This window comes from Lytechinus variegatus, chromosome 2 (assembly GCF_018143015.1).
Source record: "Lytechinus variegatus isolate NC3 chromosome 2, Lvar_3.0, whole genome shotgun sequence".
NCBI lineage: Eukaryota > Metazoa > Echinodermata > Echinoidea > Temnopleuroida > Toxopneustidae > Lytechinus > Lytechinus variegatus.
Window position 1 is genome coordinate 45818813 of NC_054741.1, and position 20730 is coordinate 45839542.

At 37.3% G+C, this 20730-nt stretch overlaps 1 protein-coding gene across 6 annotated transcripts in view; it reads left to right on the plus strand.

Annotated features, from left to right (window-relative positions):
• LOC121408151 (solute carrier family 12 member 4-like) overlaps positions 1-20730 on the plus strand; it is a 70320-nt gene that overhangs the window by 26838 nt on the left and 22752 nt on the right. For 4 of the 6 annotated variants that reach the window (XM_041599490.1, XM_041599492.1, XM_041599494.1 and 1 more), the window contains 12 exons: positions 105-218; positions 7730-7744; positions 9295-9444; positions 9967-10152; positions 11403-11638; positions 11982-12205; positions 13560-13691; positions 14943-15041; positions 16561-16618; positions 18459-18752; positions 19159-19377; positions 19876-19980. In XM_041599490.1, the coding sequence (XP_041455424.1) occupies positions 105-218; positions 7730-7744; positions 9295-9444; positions 9967-10152; positions 11403-11638; positions 11982-12205; positions 13560-13691; positions 14943-15041; positions 16561-16618; positions 18459-18752; positions 19159-19377; positions 19876-19980 (1832 nt within the window). The remainder of the gene's footprint in view (positions 1-104; positions 219-7729; positions 7745-9294; positions 9445-9966; positions 10153-11402; positions 11639-11981; positions 12206-13559; positions 13692-14942; positions 15042-16560; positions 16619-18458; positions 18753-19158; positions 19378-19875; positions 19981-20730) is intronic. The other 2 variants (XM_041599491.1, XM_041599496.1) reach the window with 1 other exon arrangement.

Sequence of the window (20730 nt, forward strand, 5' to 3'; positions counted from 1 at the left end):
GTACCACTGTAAAATGTAACAAAAATGTCTTGATTTCTCTTTTATTTTATTCAAAAAATTGCTTACTGTGTTACTTGTCACTTTGCTTGTATTTGGTTGTATAGGATGAGATGGAACACAGACCTAAAGTGTCGTCCCTTATCAGTTCCCTGGCCAACTACAAGACTTTACCAGAATATACAGAGGAACCAGATGAAAAGAGAAAGACAGCTATAAAGGTGAAAATGCAATTGTTTTCTCCAACTTTCTATTCATCTTTCTTTGCTTCTATTTTTTATTTTAATGATGTTTTTAATGCATTATTGCAAGGAAGGCAAGATTTAAATGTACATTTCCACCGATGTGACTTTAGATTTTAAGAAGAAATTGCTTTATTACTTACAGTGGATATGTTTTGTCATGGTAGCTGTGTTAAAGCTAGGGAAGTGATATTGTAAGTGTTTTCTTACATATTGAGCATTTGTACATGAAATATAGCATTGTTACGATCATTGTTAAAGTCCCCTTCTTTTCTTTTGAGTCTTCAACACTATAAAAAAATGTTTACCAATGTCTATTTTGCATTCTGCGATACTACATACATGTTTAGCCTTTTACTTTGTTTTAATTCAGATTGTAATCTACCGGTATCCAGGGGGGTGTTTCACAAAGATTTAACTACATGTATGACTTAGGTCGCACTTAAATACCAAAGCGTGCAAGATATGCCATTAGGAACTTCCTATAAGCCAGTTCGTAGTTCCTTTCTGCGCATGATCAAAAGATTCTACGCATGATCAGAAGAAGGTCATTTGTACTAAAGTGACATGGTGCTTTAAAATCTAATGAGATAAGCACCAACTTTGATGTCTTGATTATTCATATATTCTTTGGAATTGTCGTTTTCATTTACATCAACAAAAAACAACAATGCTCATGAACGACTGGTATTTCACAGTTTGTCAAGTACATTGTGCAACATGCTAAAGATATGCATTCAAAGTAGGAATGCAACAAATACCTTTATTAAGTGTTCATTGGTGTGTTATTCTAGTCACCTGGTCTATTCAATTTCTTCATCCTGCTATGTAAGGCAAGCTTGCGTAATATCTTGCTTTGAAATCTGCCTATCATGATGAAAGAAATGAAAGGTCATTTGACCAAAATTGCCCATGAAGTAACTAAGAACTGGTCTATTGTACATGTACATACTATTTGTACATACTTTTAATCAACATTTTAAATCTTCACCTTTATTCCTACATGTATGACTTAGGTCGCACTTAAATACCAAAGCGTGCAAGATATGCCATTAGGAAATTCCTATTGTACATACATGTACATATTTGTACATACTTTTAGTCAACATATTTTCAATCTTCACCTTTATTCCTATAATTTTTTATTTGTAGTTTGTATTCAGTTGGCATCTCTCATCAGAACCATTTTCTTTCTTTTTCTTTTATTTTTATTGTTTTTATTCCTTTACATGCATTTTTTCATTATAATATGCTTTCTGTTGCATTTTTTTATTTTTGTGTTTAGTAAAACCTGTATTGTGTTTGGTGTATTTGCATGCAAGGTGAGAGAACATCATTACAATTTACATGTTTATATCATACAGGTATCTCTAATTAGAAAACATGTATGCCCTTGAAGCTGTTTACAATAAGTCATCTCTTTAGTATTACCATCACCCCCCTTAAGGGCCTTTATAATTGGGACTCTCTACTGCTGTATGTTAATAGACACTCATATGATAATCCTATCATCTCGATCCCTTGTATATGTCGAAGATCCAAGTTTTCATCATTAATTTTACTGTGCCAATATTGGTAAAAGGGCACTGACATTTATATTAAATCTTACAGCAATCCATCATACATGTAGTTAATGTACTTTCAAGCAATAATCAGGTTTGTTGACTGATGTTGTATACTGTACATCATTCTGTTTCATGACAAAAAAAAAACAACTAACCCAAGTCTTTCAAAGAATGAAAGAAAGAAACTGTCTATCACTATCTACATTGTACAGTATGTAATGAACTTTTCATATGACGATATCATGTTGTATTTTTTGGGTGTGCATGACACTGTACTGAACCCTGGAGCGTCCATTGAACTTTTAATACATACATGTGCGACTAGAAAATACCTATTATAAAAGCCATTTTTGCTCGTTCACCATGTGGCACATACATGTACAAACACCAGCACATTAAAAAAAGTTGCTTTAGGGGGATTGCTGTTTCTTGAGTTTATTAATTTGGGGTGTAGTCTTTTTCTTGGGGTTTTACAATGTACAGTCTTGAATAGAGTCTCTACTAGGGGTGACTTGAAACAAACCTGTGTGTGTGAAGTCATACAGTAATAAAATTGAATGGGCTCTTTGGACCAGAGAGGTTGGAATGAATTGTTCAATTAAAATCTATTCAATTTCTTCCATGACATTATTGTACTTATAAAGGAACAATGCTTATGAAGCTTGATATTTTACTACGTAATATCGTAAGAGATTACGTGTATGAGAGAGCCCGTTACTGCGCATGCGTCAATTCGTTACTGCATGCAAATGGCGGCTTGCTGAGCCCCATTTTTTCTTGGAATATTTCCTCCTTTATCGGCGGAATCCTCATCGTTTTCAACGATTTCTTTTTTGTTTATTCAACTAGTTTCGAAGTAGCCTCTGTCAAACACACTTTTGTGGACAGAAGGTCTTTTCATCATGGAAAAATCTTCGCTTAAATCTGCTAATGACAAAACCACCACGAGTGGTACCTCGACCGCTTCCCAGGCCGCCACGGGCGGGGGACAGACAGCGTCGCAGCCTGCTACCCCTGCGGGGGAGCGGAGCGGGAAGTCTACCAAGCCGAAGCAGGCCCGCTCGAATGGGTCCGTCAACAAAGCAAAGCAAAAATCGGCAAATACCACAGACTCTCCCGAGGTCCTTTCGAGGATGAATAAACTTGAGGACATGATGTCTAAAGTCCTACAAGCTCTACCACCACCGGTGGACGATTCCCACGTTGGAGTCAGGGCTAGATCTAATCGCCACGGGCGAGAATCAGCTTCAAAGTCAAGCTCATCTCAACCACGTGTTGACGTTGCACCTACCCCTACGGGTCCCACTGGGATCGGTGCTCAACCAGACCTCCCAATTTTATATGACTCACCGGACTTAAGTCCAGACGAATTAGAGTCTGGTCAGATTGATGTCGATCATGATAGAGGAGCAGGCCTGGCGGATGAAACTTTTGTCCCGCCTATAGCGGCAAAATTTGCCCTTTCTACAGACATTGGGGAACCAGTCGATGATGGTATAGCGGAGTCAACTACATACCTGCTTAGCCACCAGCTAGAGCAAAAAGTGCTTATTGACACAGCTACCAGGTACCCTACTCCCAACAACTGCAGATTACTGGATGCACCCAAAGTAAACCCAGCTATCTGGGATAACCTTCCAACTTACTCTAAGTCTAATGACTTGAGACTTCAAAAAATTCAGAAATCACTGACACGAGGGCTAAATGCCTTTGTACACATGCTTTCCTCTACTGACATTACTGAAAGCCAGCAAGATGCGTTAGCACTTTTGTGCAATGCCAACTTTGAAATAAATTGCATGAGGAAGGAGTTGATAAAACCTGCCATGAACCCTCGCTTTAGGCACCTTTGTAAGCCTACCACACCAGTCACTGACTTGCTGTTTGGAAACTTGAGCAAACAAGTTAGAGAGCTCAACGAGGAACAGAAGGTTACTGCAGGGGTTATTAAGGGCCCCAATCGCAAACCCCAATCCCATCAGCATAACTATCACCCCTATAGTCGGGGTTCAGGACGGGGTGCACACTCACAGTATGCTAAGGCTGGATGGAAAAGAAGTGCAGCACCAGCCACTGCAACTCGTCCACCACCAGATAGTGAAGATCTGCATTTTTTAGACCAACGAACCAGGTGGAAGGACCGACAGTCCCCACCTCACGACAACCCTCAGAGGAAGCAGAAACAGCCTGCCCAAGTGCCACGTGCACACCACAAACAAGGTCACAGAACCAAGTAATTCCTGACGAGGTGAGAAATTACACATTTGCTTACCTTAGATCTACCTTTAGGCCCACTGTTGGAGGCCGACTGAAAAAATTTCATGAAAATTGGCGTGAAATCACCTCAGATCCTTCCATTCTAAATGCTGCGCAAGGATATAAAATTGAATTTGCGAAACCACCACCTTCACGAAGTTATCCCCCTTTCACTTTCAAGTGTAGTGGAGAGGAAGAAAAAGCTTTGTCAAATGAGATACAAAAGCTTCAGGAGAAAGATGTTATTGAACCCTGTCAAAGTGAGAAAGGGGAATATGTATCAAATATCTTCTCTAGGCCAAAAAAGAATGGTGGTCTTCGTCTTATTCTAGACCTATCAGATCTTAACAAGTATCTACCTTACCAGCATTTTAAGATGGAAAATATTTATACTGCGGTGCAACTTATCACGCAAAATTCTTTTCTTTCTTCAGTCGACCTCCAAGACGCCTATTATTCAGTCCCTATTCATAAAGATCATAGGAAGTACCTAAAATTCCTCTGGCAAGGCCAATTTTGGCAATTCAAAGCTTTGCCAAACGGGCTATGTTCAGCCCCTAGATTGTTCACAAAATTACTCAAACCATTGTTGGCTGTTTTGAGGAAACAAGGACATGTGGTTGTGAGCTACCTAGATGATCTTCTCATTATTGCTGACTCAAAGCAGGATAATGAGAAAGCCCTAGAGGCTGTTGTTGAAAGTTTCTCAAAACTTGGTTTCTTAATCAATCCAGAAAAGTCTGTATTCACTCCGGTGACAGAAATCACTTTCTTAGGCTTCGTTCTCAACACAGAGAAAATGATAATGACCTTGCCAGAGGAAAAGGCCCAAGACATTATTAGCTTGTGCTTTGAATTGCTACATACTCCCAATCCTTCCATAAGACACGTAGCCAAAGTTATTGGGAAAATCGTTGCTGCTCTACCTGCCACAAGATATGGTCCACTATTTTACAGGGCACTAGAGAATGACAAGATTGTCTCATTAAAAATGAATAGAGGTCATTTTGATAGAAAGATGACTTTGTCACCAGAAGCCAAGAAAGAATTGTGGTGGTGGATAGACAATGTGCAATTAACCTTCTCACCTTTGAGACGGTCCACACCACAACATGAAATTCGTACCGATGCCAGTGGTATCGGTTGGGGGGCCACAGATCTAAAATCTAATACTGGTGGCAGATGGAACAGCATCGAACTTTTATATGCCCAGAATAATAGAATAAACTATCTTGAGACTAGGGCAGCTCTGCTGGGGCTGAAATCTCTGTGCTCAGAATTATGCGATACTCATATATTGGTGCGTGTAGACAATGTCACAGCAGTGTCCTATATAAATTCCATGGGTGGCACTAAATCAAATGAGTGTAATAAGGCCGCAAAAGATTTGTGGATGTGGTGCAGAGAAAGGGATATCTGGGTCACGGCAGCCTACCTCCCTGGAAAACTCAATACCCAAGCTGATAAAATGTCAAGATCCTTTAATGACAGAACAGAATGGATGCTAAATAGAGATAAATTCCTTCAAATTGTGCATCATTTTGGTTTGCCCAAAATTGATCTGTTTGCTTCTAGACTCAACAAACAGTTAGAGAATTATGTTTCATGGTTGCCTGACCCAGAAGCTGTAGCAGTAGATGCTTTCACCCTCAATTGGAAGGGGCTGGATTTCTATGCTTTTCCACCCTTTTGTCTTGTTGCTAAATGCCTCCAAAAAATAAATGAGGATAATGCATCGGGCATTTTAGTAGTCCCAAATTGGCCCACTCAAGCATGGTTCCCCCTCTTCAAGAAAATGATAATTGGGAAACCCATGTTCCTCTCAAGAAGTGAATCACTACTTACACAACCTATTACTAATGAACCTCACCCTTTACATTCTCGCCTTGATCTTGTCTGTTGCAGGTTATCACCAAACCCTTTGAAAATAAAGGCCTAAAACCTGGAACTGTAAAGATTATTATTTCTTCATGGCGCAAGTCAACAAAGAAACAGTATGCAATATACATGAAGAAGTGGAAAAGTTTCTGTGAAACATTAAGCTCGGATCATTTGAATGCAGACGTGACTGTTGTGTTAGACTTCTTGAGCAAACTTTATTACAAGGACAATGCTGGATATAATGTTTTGAACTGTGCACGAAGTGCTCTATCTTCCTTTCTTAATTTACTGGACACCCCTTATTCAGTTGGAACTCACCCGCTCATCAAGCGTTTCATGAGAGGTGTGTTTCATCTTTGTCCTCCCACAGCAAGATATAAAGAGATTTGGGATGTCAGCCATGTCCTTAATTACCTACGTTCTCTTTCACCAGCGAGCTCATTGACTCTTAAAATGTTAACGCTGAAACTGTGTATGATTATTGCGCTGACCTCTGCGCAACGTGTTCAAACACTCCACCTCATGAAACTGGACAAAATGATTTTGTCTAACAGCGCAGTCTCTTTCCACTTTGAGGAACTGTTCAAACAGTCGAAACCAGGTAATCTAGATACATCTGTAACTCTGGAAGCTTATCCCCAAGATAAGAGACTTTGTGTTGTAAGATACTTAAAGTACTACTTGAAGCTGACTAGACCAATCAGAAAAAATGAACAGAGATTGTTCATCAGTTTTAAGAAGCCACACAAAAGGGTCTCAGCTCAGACAATTTCCAGATGGTTAAAATATGTACTGAGTTCAGCAGGCATTGATACAGTCAAGTACAAGGCCCACTCTACTAGAGCGGCTTCAACGTCGGCAGCAAAGAACAATGACTTGCCAGTATCAGCTATACTAAGCCAAGCAGGCTGGTCAAATGAAAGGACTTTCAAGACTTTCTATGATAAACCAGTGGTTACTGGAAGGACTTTCTCTCAGGCCATCCTAAGCCAGTAGTCTACAAGATAGTCCTGCTTTATTCCTTAAGTGGTATGTGTCATGAATATGACTCCTGTTTTACTAGAAGGCGACAGTGTCGCTTTAAAATCTCATACACGTAATCTCTTACGATATTACGTAGTAAAATATGAAAATTAAACGAGAACTTACCGTTTGAAGTTTAATTGATATTTTATTAGTAATAAGAGGAGGAGATTACGTCCCTCCTCACCCTCCCATGTACTTCAAACGCTAATTCAGTTCTCGAAAAATTTATACACAGTCGCCTTCTACTCTACGAAAATTGACGCATGCGCAGTAACGGGCTCTCTCATACACGTAATCTCCTCCTCTTATTACTAATAAAATATCAATTAAACTTCAAACGGTAAGTTCTCGTTTAATTTTCATATTTTTTTTAATAAGAAACTTTTGCCCTGCTTATATGTATCTTTCATTTGAAGAAGAATATTGGTTTCATATTCCTTTTACACTTTTTCTCCTATTAAAGTGTATACACATTGGGTGATTTTAAGTTTGGTGTTGATGGTGTTGATGTTGAAGGATTGAACTAACCTACCCAAAGGTGGGTTTGCAATATCTGCTTAGGTTATGATGATATATGGAGCTCAAAACTTTTGCAACAGCCTCTTTTCAAGTTTGGTGCTGTGGATAGTTTGAAAACTCAGCCTATAAACATTAACACCATTTGTCAATAAAAAACTTTAAACCACCCATTACAGCATACATGTATGAGCATGAATTTTAATGTTTAATTCCATCCATTGCATTTTACATTGGCCTGTACAGATGCATTGTGAGCGGGTATGTAGAGTGTTTTACCCCATCCTACACCTACACAAATGCTATCCAAATGTGATTTACTTTGAGCAAATCTACCCACCCTTTCAGTTTGCAGTGTGGTTTCTCTTATATTTCTCTTTTGTATTATATTTTGAAAGAAAGAGATATGTGCGTGTGTATGCAGGGAATAAGATTAAAGAAATAAACAATGTTGCTGTGTTTGTGAGAAAATAAACTTGACACAAATGAAAATTTGCGTGTTATGTATAGAGATAAATTTTGGGCAAAATGATTCATTTGAAGTGTTCCTTCACTTCTGTGTAAAAATGAGATCGACCATTCTAGTCATGTCTGAGTGAGATTGTATTAAAGACAAAATTGTCACTTTTCAAAATTCACAAGATTTAGATTCTTAAACAGTAGTTTACAGACAATATAAAGTGAAGGAACACTTAAAGCTTTTCATTGAAAGTTATACCCTGTTGATTGAGGGGAACATGTGTTTTTCTTACATGTATTATGATATATGCATTTTACTAATTCCCTTTCCCTTCACACTACATGTACTTCTCTTTGTTGAAGAAATTAATTTATCATTGCAATATCAATTTCGGTTCATTGTGACATTGCACTCCAAATCTCTGCACAATTTTGGTATGATGCAACAAATGTTATGGCTCAGATGCAAGATATGTTTTGTTGCCTTTAAGATACCATTATTTTAGATCTGATTTTTTTGTTTAGTTTCAGCTTTGTGCTTTGTTTCATTTTTGTCTCACCTGTATAGCAGAGTGAGACTATAGGCGCCGCTTTTCCGACGGCGGCGGCGTCAACATCAAATCTTAACATAAGGTTAAGTTTTTGAAATGACATCATAACTTAGAAAGTATATGGACCTAGTTCATGAAACTTGGCCATAAAGTTAATCAAGTATTACTGAAGATCCTATTAGAGTTTCATGTCACATGACCATGGTCAAAGGTCATTTTGGGTCAATGAACTGTTATTGACTTAGTATTTTATTATGCAATGTATGTTTTCTTTTTTGAATAATTCAATAGCTGTCTTTAAAGTCAGCACTGCTACTACATGTATATTGAATTGCATAATGCAGGCAAGACTGCCAAAGGCATTCAACTTGTTTTAAATAAAAACTCAACGCTCTAAAAATTTTTGTCAGATTACCTGCTATTCTTAAGTACATAAATGTTACTTTTGTTTGATTGTGGTGTTTTGGTTTAGTTTGAATTTGTTTAATGATAATTAATTTTTTAAAGGGAAGGATTGGCAATGTTCAAATGATCATTTCTTCCGATATTAAGTATGGATATTTCCACACTACAGTGTACATATGACAGTGTGATTGACCGTAGCATAGCATACAAAGTGACAGTTGGCATCTGATCATTTACATTATAATATTATATTACTGGAAAGTCACCAGAAATGATGAGTGGGGTACCAGAATTTTTGTGTTAGATAGTAAGATACTATTTTCAGTCAATGTCATGCAAAATTTACTTTTTCTTTCACAATAATCTTTAAATTGTCATTCTTCTACTAAACTCTAGAAAGCACCCAAGATGGGCACCCTGATGGGCGTGTACCTGCCTTGTCTTCAAAACATCCTTGGAGTTATCCTTTTCATCCGTCTTGCCTGGCAGGTCGGCACAGCTGGTGGTCTGGAGTGCTTCTTCATAGTTCTTGTATCCTGTCTTACGGTAAGGCATTTTACCTTCCACAGGCACTCCATATATAGGCAGTAATGGACAACCATGTTGAATTGGAATATAAGGGCCTTAGAGCATTGAATGATAAAGAGTTCTTAGCGAAAGATGTACCATTGGGGCTGCATATTTACCAGAGAGGAATTCCTGAGTAGTAGGTGTCAATTGAGACAAAATAATGATTTCTAGGATATGGGCTAAATTAATAATTCAATATTATGGCTAGAATGACCTTCAGAGGATTTTGAGCTTGAATGCATACCTGATCGAATCTAATGACATTTTCCTTAAAAAAAAGTCATGACAAAATGACTACATTTTGTGTTTTGGCTCAATAATTTTTAAAGCTGAATCAAAATACATCACAAGGAAGAGAAAGTGATTGTGCCCATTCTTATTGCATCAGAGTCTCTTTTGTTTAGTGTTTTGAAAAATACTTCCCACGGATATTACATTAAGCCATTCTTTAGATTTGTATTTCCAAACAACTGCAGTTTTCACTCCATTTTCCTGCAGACAATGCTTACTGCAATCTCCATGAGTGCCATTGCGACCAATGGGGTAGTGCCTGCAGGTGGGGCCTATTTCATGATCTCAAGAGCTTTAGGACCAGAGTTTGGTGGTGCAGTGGGGGTGCTATTCTATCTAGGAACAACATTTGCCTCTGCCATGTACATCCTTGGAGCGATAGAAATCTTACTGGTAAGTATTGATATTAAGAATGATACTCTACAAAATTGATAATGTGCTCGTAAAAGAGTGGATTACATTTTCATCTTTCATTGGGATGGTCAACAGTAAACTAATAAAGATCTAACTGAATAATAATTATAATAATAAAGATTGATTTATTAAGGGCATAGTAGAAAAAGCTCTCTCTATGCACTTTATAGTGTAAGACATTAATATTAACATAGTGTAAAACAAAGTAATTGTAAAAATGCAAACTAGCTGAAGGAAAAAAATTACTGATTCAGCATAAAAACATACAATAATGATTTAAATTTCAAATGCTCATAACTTTCTTTATTATTCATTCAATTTTTCTCAAACTTTCGTTGATCTTTTTCTTTGATTTTTCTGTTTTCACACAAGCTATCTTGTGCCAAAGGTTTCATTTCCTCTAAGTTTTTGAAATGTCATAACTTAAAAAGCATATGGCCCTAGTTCTTGAAACTTGGACATTGATTTTGATTTGATTTGATTTATTGTTTCACATTCCACAAAAACATACATCTTGAACACAATTATGAAAACATGATGACAAAAAATACATAGTTGTAGTATTTAACAAGGAAATACAATTACATGAAATATGAGGAACCTATTAAAAAGCAAAGCTTGTAGACATATAGGTTCCCAGAAGAAAATAATCAAGGATTAAAAACTCCTAACGCAAGGGTATTGAAAGATTAAAGAACATCCTGCCCGAGTTTCAGGTCACATGACCAAGGTCAGAGGTCATTTAGGGTCAATAACTTTGGCCATGTTGGGGGTATTTGTTGAATTACCATCACAACATTGAAAGTTTATGGATCTATCTCATAAAACTTGGAAAAAAGAGTAATGAAGTATCACTATTAAAATAACCCTTGCCAGTTTCAGGTCACATGACCAAGGTCAAAGGCCATTTTAATTTAAGTTCAATGGACTTTGGCCATTTTGGGGGTAATTGTTGAATTGCCATCATATCTTTGAAAGTTTATGGATATAGTTCATGAAATGTGGACATAGGGGTAATCAAGTATCACTGACAAGTAGGTCACATGATCAAGGTCAAATGTTATTTAGGGTCAATGAATGTAGTATATCGTAATATGAATGGTGTTTTTTTTGTGTGTGTGATTATTTTATATGATTCTATGAACTGCTTCACGAAATACCTCCAGGAGTTATACATAAGAAACGTTAATTCAGTGCTGAAAAGGCTTTCGTTTTCCACCATATCCTAGATCTACATTGCCCCTCAGATGTCATTGTTTGGTGATATATCTTCAGAAGGAGGTGGTGCTTCTCCTGCATTGCTGAACAACATGAGGGTTTATGGGACTATCATCCTCATCATCCTATCTCTTCTTGTCTTTGTTGGGGTGAAGTACGTCAACAAATGTGCTTTGCTCTTCCTTGGATGTGTCATTGTCACCATCATCTGTATCTATATCGGCTTCTTTACTCCTCATCATCTTAAGTAAGTACATGCTGAGGTTTCATTTGTATTGTAGTGTGTCTAGTTCTGGTCAAGCACTGTTTCAAATTACATTTGACCAAATTTATGTTGATTATATTGGAGGTCGAGATACATGACACTTAATGCCTCTTGCATTGATCTAAAAGCAGTTCCTTGAAAGCTTATCTGAATGTAAGTTATGCCACACTTGATATTTAAGTCAAGGATGGATTTATAAAATAGCATACCAACAGAATACAAGAACCTCATTTTATGACTTCCTATTTAAATCTAGCCAAGTGTTGAGCTTTGAGCTTTTAAAATGAAGTTACAAATTTTCCATTTGTTCTCTGACACCAAACAGGTACTGTGCACTCAATAGCAATATAGCTATGCAGCGAGACATCAGCATGGAGAGCAATTGCAGTTGGTATAGTGAAGATGAAAACAACACACGTATTCTAACACCGTTGGGTGAATCACTGTGTGCTTCCTATGCTAATGGTACAGACTGTGCCAGCGTAGAGTCGGAGTTAGTTCTGAAATGGGAAAAGGCTATACCAGGAATCACATCAGATGTATTCAGAGGTATTCATTATTTCACTCAACATAGAATTTGTATGTTAAAGCCTTTATAAAGCTTTGTTAAAGGGTCAGTAATTGTGAATTATACTTGAGTATTATTGAACATGACAATATTACAAAAGCATAATAGTCATTGAGTACATTTTTCACCTATTAGAATTTGAATATAGCATCATCCTGACCATTATTCATTTAGAATAGCTGTTAGAGTGCTTACTTTTCTATAGTGGATATTAGAAAGCTACTGACAGATGTTATATCCTGAAGTTTTGAGCCCATTTCATGCAGTTTTGTATCAACAAGACAAAATATGCAGATGTTCTATTTTCATAGAGCACCCAATCAAATTAAATTCTGATGTAAAATCTGGAGATTTATCAAATAAAACATATTTTTTAGCTAATATCCTTCACACTATAGCTGTTTTGGGGCAAATGCATTAACATGACCTTGTAATGAAATGGGAATAGATCATGCACTGTTTAGGTGATTTACCAAAACTAAAGAATGGCTTTAAAGCCTTGCTGGGAAGTTATAAACTGTAGATACATTTTCTGGCTTGCACCCACTAAATAGGATCGTTTGCTCGATCTGAAAATAAGTAGAACAAATCTTGGAACCAGCAGGATTCCAACCCGTTTTCTACTGTTTGCCAGTCAGCGACTCTACCACCAGGCCATTACTGGTCCCTTGCACAGTCGCGATGAATTAAAAACAAGTACCTCAGTACCTCTGATTTTTAATTTGACATGCATTTATAGTCCGCCATGTCCATGGCAAGTCAGATTAAAAAATCAGTAACTCGGCAATAAGTAGATGACAGATTTGAATCAATCCCACTGATAATTTTTTCATTCTCAAGGTGGATTCCTCCTTTGAATTATCATCACCAACCCATGTACTGGATGGCTTTGAAATCATGACCCCCCCCCCCACCACACACACACCCACCACTATATATGTTCAACCCCATACTAATCAAATGTCTAAATATGAGAAATTAAATCTGAGAACTGGAAATCAACTCACTGTTGCGACGTTGAGCCAATTATCAATAGGCTTCTTTGGGCGAATGACGATCCTGATCAAGGGGAGGCCCTTAAAATACCCTTGTTGTGCACACTGTACTATGTTCAGCATGTGAAAGACAACTTGAAATGTTTTGATTTGCCTGGTCCCACGCATGTGACATTTTGTCACATGTGCTTGAAGAAGCTGATTGATATTTGGCGAAATGTCGCAACGGTGAGTTGATTTCCAGTTCTATGATTTAATTTCTCATATTGAACACGACTGGATGAATGAGAAGAATTTACATCAACTGTATTAATCTCTGCAATTCTTTGCCATGGCACAGTGAATGCATGGAATCTGTATCGTGAAGCCGGTGAGGTGTTACCAGGTGAACAAGGCAAGGCAAATCAGATCGTTGCTGACATCACAACATCATTCACCATCCTCTTAGCCATCTTCTTCCCCTCAGTTACGGGTAAGTGGACCATTCCTCAATTATTCTTGCTGATAACTCTCAGAAGCTACATAATTCTCCATCTGATTCATGAGAGCAAGTGTGCCAGCCAAAGTGTCATGATTTGTCACAATCCACTTTCTAGCCATTTTCTTGGTGAATTATTGGAAAACTGATTGGGCAAAGCGATCTGTTGTTTAATTGTAGCATTTGTTCAATGGATTTGTTTTAAGTTTCTATACCTAAATATACATGTATTTGTGGTCTTGAGCAGATGGATTAATAGATTTAATTTACAAGTAAGTGAAGGTTGGCATAAAAAACTTAAATATGTCTCTTCAGGCTGAATGAGAGATATAGCATGAACATTTTATACTATTGTCTATTATATAAATAACACTTCTCTGTCGGAGACCTGCATGTTATGCTGCAGTTGGAGGTCACATGGAAAAGTCAAAGGTCATTGTCAAAGGTCAGCAGTCTTGCATGTTTACATGCAAGACTGTCTTATGACACATAACTCAGCAACTGTAAGTCACTTTTAAACCAAACTTGGGTTGTAGGTGTACTTGGGAGACCTGCATGTTATGCTACAGTTGGAGGTCACATGGCAAAGTCAAAGGTCATTTTTAGGTCAACGTTGAAGTTTACGTGCAAGACTCTTATGACAAATGTTATTCCATCCCAGTTACATGTATTTCACAATAAACTTTTGATACAATTCTGTTACGTGCCATTGCAAATCGCGATATTTCTGGTTATTTTCATAAGTGGGCGAGACAACATCGCTTATGCCTTGTTTCATGGTTAGATTTAAAGTATCTACATTCCTTTAAGTCCATTGTATTTTATTGTGCTTCTCACTGCTCTCATAGAAAATATGTACATGTACAATAAGACCTAAATACCAGACACCCACCATATTTTTTTTATCACATTTTGCTTTATACCCTCAAGAAATCTATTGCAACCCCAATGCCATTTCTATATCTTTAGAAAAATTAAAAAGGAGATCAAATTTTGAAGGAGCATTTGTTTCAGTTCTTCTATTTATCATCATCAATCATGTCTTTATATTATGCATTTGTTGTTTTTAAACATGCTTTGTGATTTTGCTTTGTAATGGATTTTACATGGTACCACCAATTCATCAGTATGCTGAAACGTCAGATAAAACAATCATTATAATTAGATGCAATTGTAAGTCTATTGCAATCTGTACACAAATCAGTTGTTGATATCGATTGTATCTCTTCATGTTACATCCCCCAGGTATTATGGCAGGTAGTAACCGATCGGGTGACCTCAAGGATGCACAGTATTCAATACCCAGAGGAACCATTGGAGCAATCCTAACAACCAGCTTGATCTGTATCCTTTGATAGTATATACCTGTGTGGTGTAAAAACACTTTACGTTATTTTATGATGAAATATTGCTGTTTGGATGAAATATTTTGGGTGTGTGTTTCATTATTTGCAAGTGGTACATGGTGTTATTGCAAGAAGGTCTCATGACCATTTGGGGTTCATTATCACTTGGTTTCATTACCACTTGGTCTACCTACAATTAAAGCTGAAAAGACGTGGTTATGATGGTGTTGAAAATGAAGTTTGTGATTGATTAGTACTAGGCATGTCACTGGTGCCTGCTCAAAATTCAGCTGACTAAAACCATGCGAGTGATCTTGTGCATATTTTGTTGACAATTCTTGAGAAGTAAGTGAGAGTATTGGAAGTGAAATCATGTTTTTTCATTAAATGTTTTTAATGTTTAGATATAAAATCACCATTTTTACGGAAGAGGAATGTTTCCCCCGACATGTATGCTTTCATGTTTGTCTTTCATGAGAAAGTAAAAAAAGATATGACTTGAAATGTACCTTACCGATATGGTTAATGCAGCTTGAACGGTGCATTCGCACTGTTAGTCTCCGCATCACACAATTTTGAAACCAATTGGAGGTGCAAGGCTCTTTTTTAACATCTTTTCCCAGTGACACACGTAAGAACTCTGTAAATAACACTAACAGCTATCCAGGGATATATTTCGAATATATTATTCAATGTCCGAATTTTTCCTAGATGGTGGCTCGACCGTGAAAAAAACGTTCAGAGGTACAGAAATGTATTTTTTCTCCTGAATTTGCTCTGATATGAAAAAGTGTGTATCAGATTAGTAATTTTGAAGATATACCAATTCATTTGATATACGATTCAAGTATTTTTGGTGCAGCTGCAGCAGTAGTCAAAATGGAGTGACTGCGATATAACTGACTTAGTGACCAAATGGGTTATTCCAGAATATAAATATGTAATTTTAGCTTTTCAAGCTTTATTACCCCAAAAATAAAAATTTTGAACACCAATTTCTTCTTATTTCTCTGTAGCATGTCTACATTTCTACCAACTTAAGTGTTTGGGCAGTTATAACACAATGATTTTGTTTAAAAAAATACTGAGTTGTTTTTCGCATAACTTTTGAAAGAAAAATTGCATTTGAAAAAAATAAATGCTCTGTGTTTCTTTTCTTCCACCCTATCTTCTGAAAATAATTTAAAGCAAAAATAACAGAGTTTTAAAAATGGTCCGCTATGCCTACTACTACTACAGCCACTGTTGCTGCTGCTGCATCCACCATACAGCTTGTACTTGAAAAATGATGAAGGTAGTAGATGATGTTGGTCAGTAGGTCCATGGTCATGGTGATTAACATAGTGATACATTATCATGATTCATTACCATCATGATGATGAAACACAATTTTGATAAATGATGGTATTAAAAATCATAAGGATTATTGGGGTGAGCAAAAATGATCAAATTGATGGTAGTTATTGCATAAAAGAGAAAGAGAGTGTTCAATCCTTAACCACCTCCTCGTTTTCTAGATCTTTCATCTGTTTTGTTCTTCTCTGGAACTGTTGCTGGTCCTGTCTTGCGCGACAAGTGAGTTCTCCTCTTCTGGTTTTTCCCATTTGTTTTCAAAAATAAATTTCTTTACATTTCAAGCTATCAATGACTCCTCTGTCTCCTTTGAAATTTTGTAGCATAGCAATGACAGCACATTCTTTAGCGATGGGCATCATTATACATGTAGTCGTGTAGTTATAGTACATTTGTTTTTTTAATTTCTCCAATGAATAAGATGGGTATTTTAATTGGTATTGACACAAAGACTCTCATTAGAATACCACCAAGCAAAGTGTTCATTTAACCAATAGAGGTAGAGAATTTCCACTATTCAAATTGGCAATTATTACAATTTTTGTCTCACCTGCGAAGCAAAGTGAGACTATAGGCGCCGCTTTTCCGACGGCGACGGCGGCGGCGACGGCGGCGGCGGCGGCGGCGTCAACATCAAATCTTAACCTGAGGTTAAGTTTTTGAAATGATGTCATAACTTAGAAAGGATATGGACCTAGTTAATAAAACTTGGCCATAAGGTTAATCAAGTATTACTGAACATCCTATTAGAGTTTCATGTCACATGACCAAGGTCAAAGGTCATTTAGGGTCAATGAACTTAGACCATGTTGGAGGAATCAACATCGAAATCTTAACCTGAGGTTAAGTTTTTGAAATGTCATCATAACTTAGAAAATATATGGACCTAGTTCATGAAACTTGGACATAAGGTTAATCAAGTATCACTGAACATCCTGCATGAGTTTCACGTCACATGACCAAGGTCAAAGGTCATTTAGGGTCAATGAACTTTGGCCGAATTGGGGATATCTGTTGAATTCCCATCATAACTTCGAAAGTTTATGGATCTGATTCATGAAACTTGGACATAATAGTAATCAAGCATCATTGAAAATTTTGTGCAAGTTTCAGGTCTCATGATTAAGGTCAAAGGTCATTTTGGGTCAATGAACTTTGGCCGAATCGGGGGTATCTGTTGAATTACCATCATAACTTTGAAAGTTTATTGGTCTAGTTCATTAAACTTGGACATTAGAGTAATCAAGTATCACTGAACATCCTGTGCGCGTTTCAGGTCACATGACCAAGGTCAAAGGTCAATGAACTTTGGCCGAATTGGGTGTATCTGTTGAATTACCATCCTAACTTTGAAAGTTTATGGATCTGATTCATGAAACTTGTACATAAGAGTAATCAAGTATCACTGAACATCCTGTTCGAGTTTCAGGTCACATGATCAAGGTCAAAGGTCATGTAAGGTCAATGAACTTTGGCCATGTTGGGGTTTTTTGTTGAATAACCATCATATCTCTGTAAGTTTATTGGTCTAGTTCATAAAAAAGGGAAATAAGAGTAACCATGTATCACTGAACATCTTGTGCGAGTTAGAGTAGTATTCAAAGTGAGCACTGCTGCTATATTGAACCGCGTGATGCAGGTGAGACGGCCAGAGGCATTCCACTTGTTCCCTCTTATTGCTTACTTCGATATGAACATGAAAAAGGAGTAAATATGAATGCAATTTTGATTAATAAAATGCTGCCAATGTGTATTTTCAAATAGTGACTTTTTATTTTCATTTCGCGACTTTATATTTTCATTTCATTACCAGTTAAGTGGGTGTATTGGTTAGTTTGAGTTTTTAGCCTTCATGAAGGAATGATGACCCATATAGCATTGCAAATGCAATTAATTTTTTTCTGCATTTTTTCTTGTTTACATTGCTAGCCTTAGAATCAAGAGCAATGGTTTAGGCAGTAATGAATTCATGGACAATTCTTTAACAAACAAGATTTCCTGCACTTATATGTAATTTTATGAAAACATTTAGATAAAGGTATGCGCATCTGTTCTACCTCAGGTATGGTCAAGCTATAGGTGGAGGTCTCATAGCTGCTGAGGTATGCTTCCCGACAGTGTGGGTGGTGCTTATTGGTGCCTTCCTATCTACTGTTGGGGCGGGGCTCCAATCCTTGACTGGTGCACCACGTCTCCTCCAGGCCATTGCGAAGGACAACATCATCCCTTTCCTGTCTCCGTTTGGGAGGGGGTCTGCAACGGGAGAACCTACATGGGCCCTGCTGCTGACGGCCCTCATCTCAGAGATTGGTATCCTGATCGCAAGTCTGGATCTGGTTGCTCCAATCATCACCATGTATGTTCACTTATGATAGATTAAATAATGATGATCTTTTCACAATTAAGATTAAAATTAATCTATTTGCAATTCAGATTTATGTGCTCATTGTGTGGTTTAATATTTCAGACTTCAGACAAACGTACGGCGTGGGTGCTATCGTAGCGATTCTCCCTGGGTCAACAGTCATGGAACACTATATGTTACCACTGCTTGGGCCTGTTCCTGAAAAAGTTGCATCGAATGCAAATTAAAGAAAGTGCAATTTTCTTAATATACACTTTTTATACACTTTTTATTGGTTGAAAATCAAGTTGCATTTGATATTTGGAGTTAAGTTAAGATTGTTGTTAATCTTTCTCCATTGGGTTCCTTGAAATTGTACTGATATCCTTTTTGTTATGTTTTTATCTCAATTCTTCAGGTTCTTCCTCATGTGCTATGCCTTTGTCAACCTGGCCTGTGCCCTTCAGACCCTCCTGAAGACCCCTAACTGGAGACCCCGATTCCGCTTCTACCACTGGATCCTGTCTTTCTTTGGTCTATCCCTCTGCATCGCGCTCATGTTCATCTCCAGCTGGTACTATGCCCTTTGTGCCATCGCAGTGGCTGCTTTCATCTACAAGTACATCGAGTATCAAGGGTAAGAAACCAAGTCAGGCCTGTAGCATGTACATGACTACATGTAGAATAATATTTTTGTATAAGAGTGTCTGACCTCCATTGCTATGGATACTACATTGGCTCATGCATCTTACCAGGTACCCATCTGGGTAGAGAGTGGCAATTTGTGGATTGATGCCTTTATCAAAATCTAAAATAAAATTGCCACTTTCAAACCAACATGCTTTTATGGAATATCTTATGAACAGTGAAAATTTTGCTTTAGTGTGTGCCCTCTCGTACATTACATGATGGATCAATTATATTTTTACAAAGAAGTTAGTCAATGTGTAGGAGCATTGACCAATTTAATTTTATCAAGTTTAATTTTGCTTTTATTATTATTATTTTTTCTGTAATTTATTCTCTTTAGATATGAACTTACTTTTAAGCTATATATATCTGTTTTTGTGGTGTTTTTACAACTTTGTGTTCCAGTGGTATATATATAAACTGCTTCCTGCTTTTTGTCTTGTAGAGCTGAGAAAGAATGGGGAGACGGGTTGCGTGGTCTTTCCCTTACCGCTGCTCGCTACAGTCTACTTAAGCTTGAGGAAGGTCCCCCTCACACCAAAAATTGGCGGTATGTATCTTGTTAGTTAAGTCTTGCTCAGTCGCATAGCTCTTTTTGAAGAAATATAATGATCCAATGCAGAGCTGCCAACTATTAGGAAAAGGCATAATTTTCATGCTTCTCACACCAAATTACACGACTACGCTTTTGACCTTTATTACTACGCTTTTTAGTGCCAATAGCAATGTACAAAATTTTTAATACACAGATAATACATTGTGCAGTGGCGAACTCATCTGAAGGCGGTAAATACTGCCATTGCATACGCTATGCATAATTGTGTTGCTTTGTTAACATTGCTGCGCATGTGATGATTGCCTTGGTCAGGCGGTGTACCGTAGTTGTGCGTGCCTTGCATTGCCTATGGAAAATTCTTGCATTAATCCATATCCACACACATGCGCAAAACTGGAAGTTACCTTTCCATGTTTCCAATGAAGAAATCACTGTATTTGAGGATTGATACTTAGGCGAACCCAAACACTTTGCAACGCAAAAATAACCACTTTTCCTATATTTCATTGCTTTATTTCCATGGAGAATATGAAAATATTGCTTCATATACACGTATATATATATATATAGAATATGACACAGGGTATTTCTAGCTGAAATTAATTTTCCTAAAAATTTTTTTTCAAGAGTCCAGAATTGGGGGTGCGGTTTATCTACAGCCGCGGTGTATTTTTTTTAAAAAATGGTAGTAGTAGGTATTGTTGTTTTCATCACCACCATTGTCATGATTAATTCACTCGCATT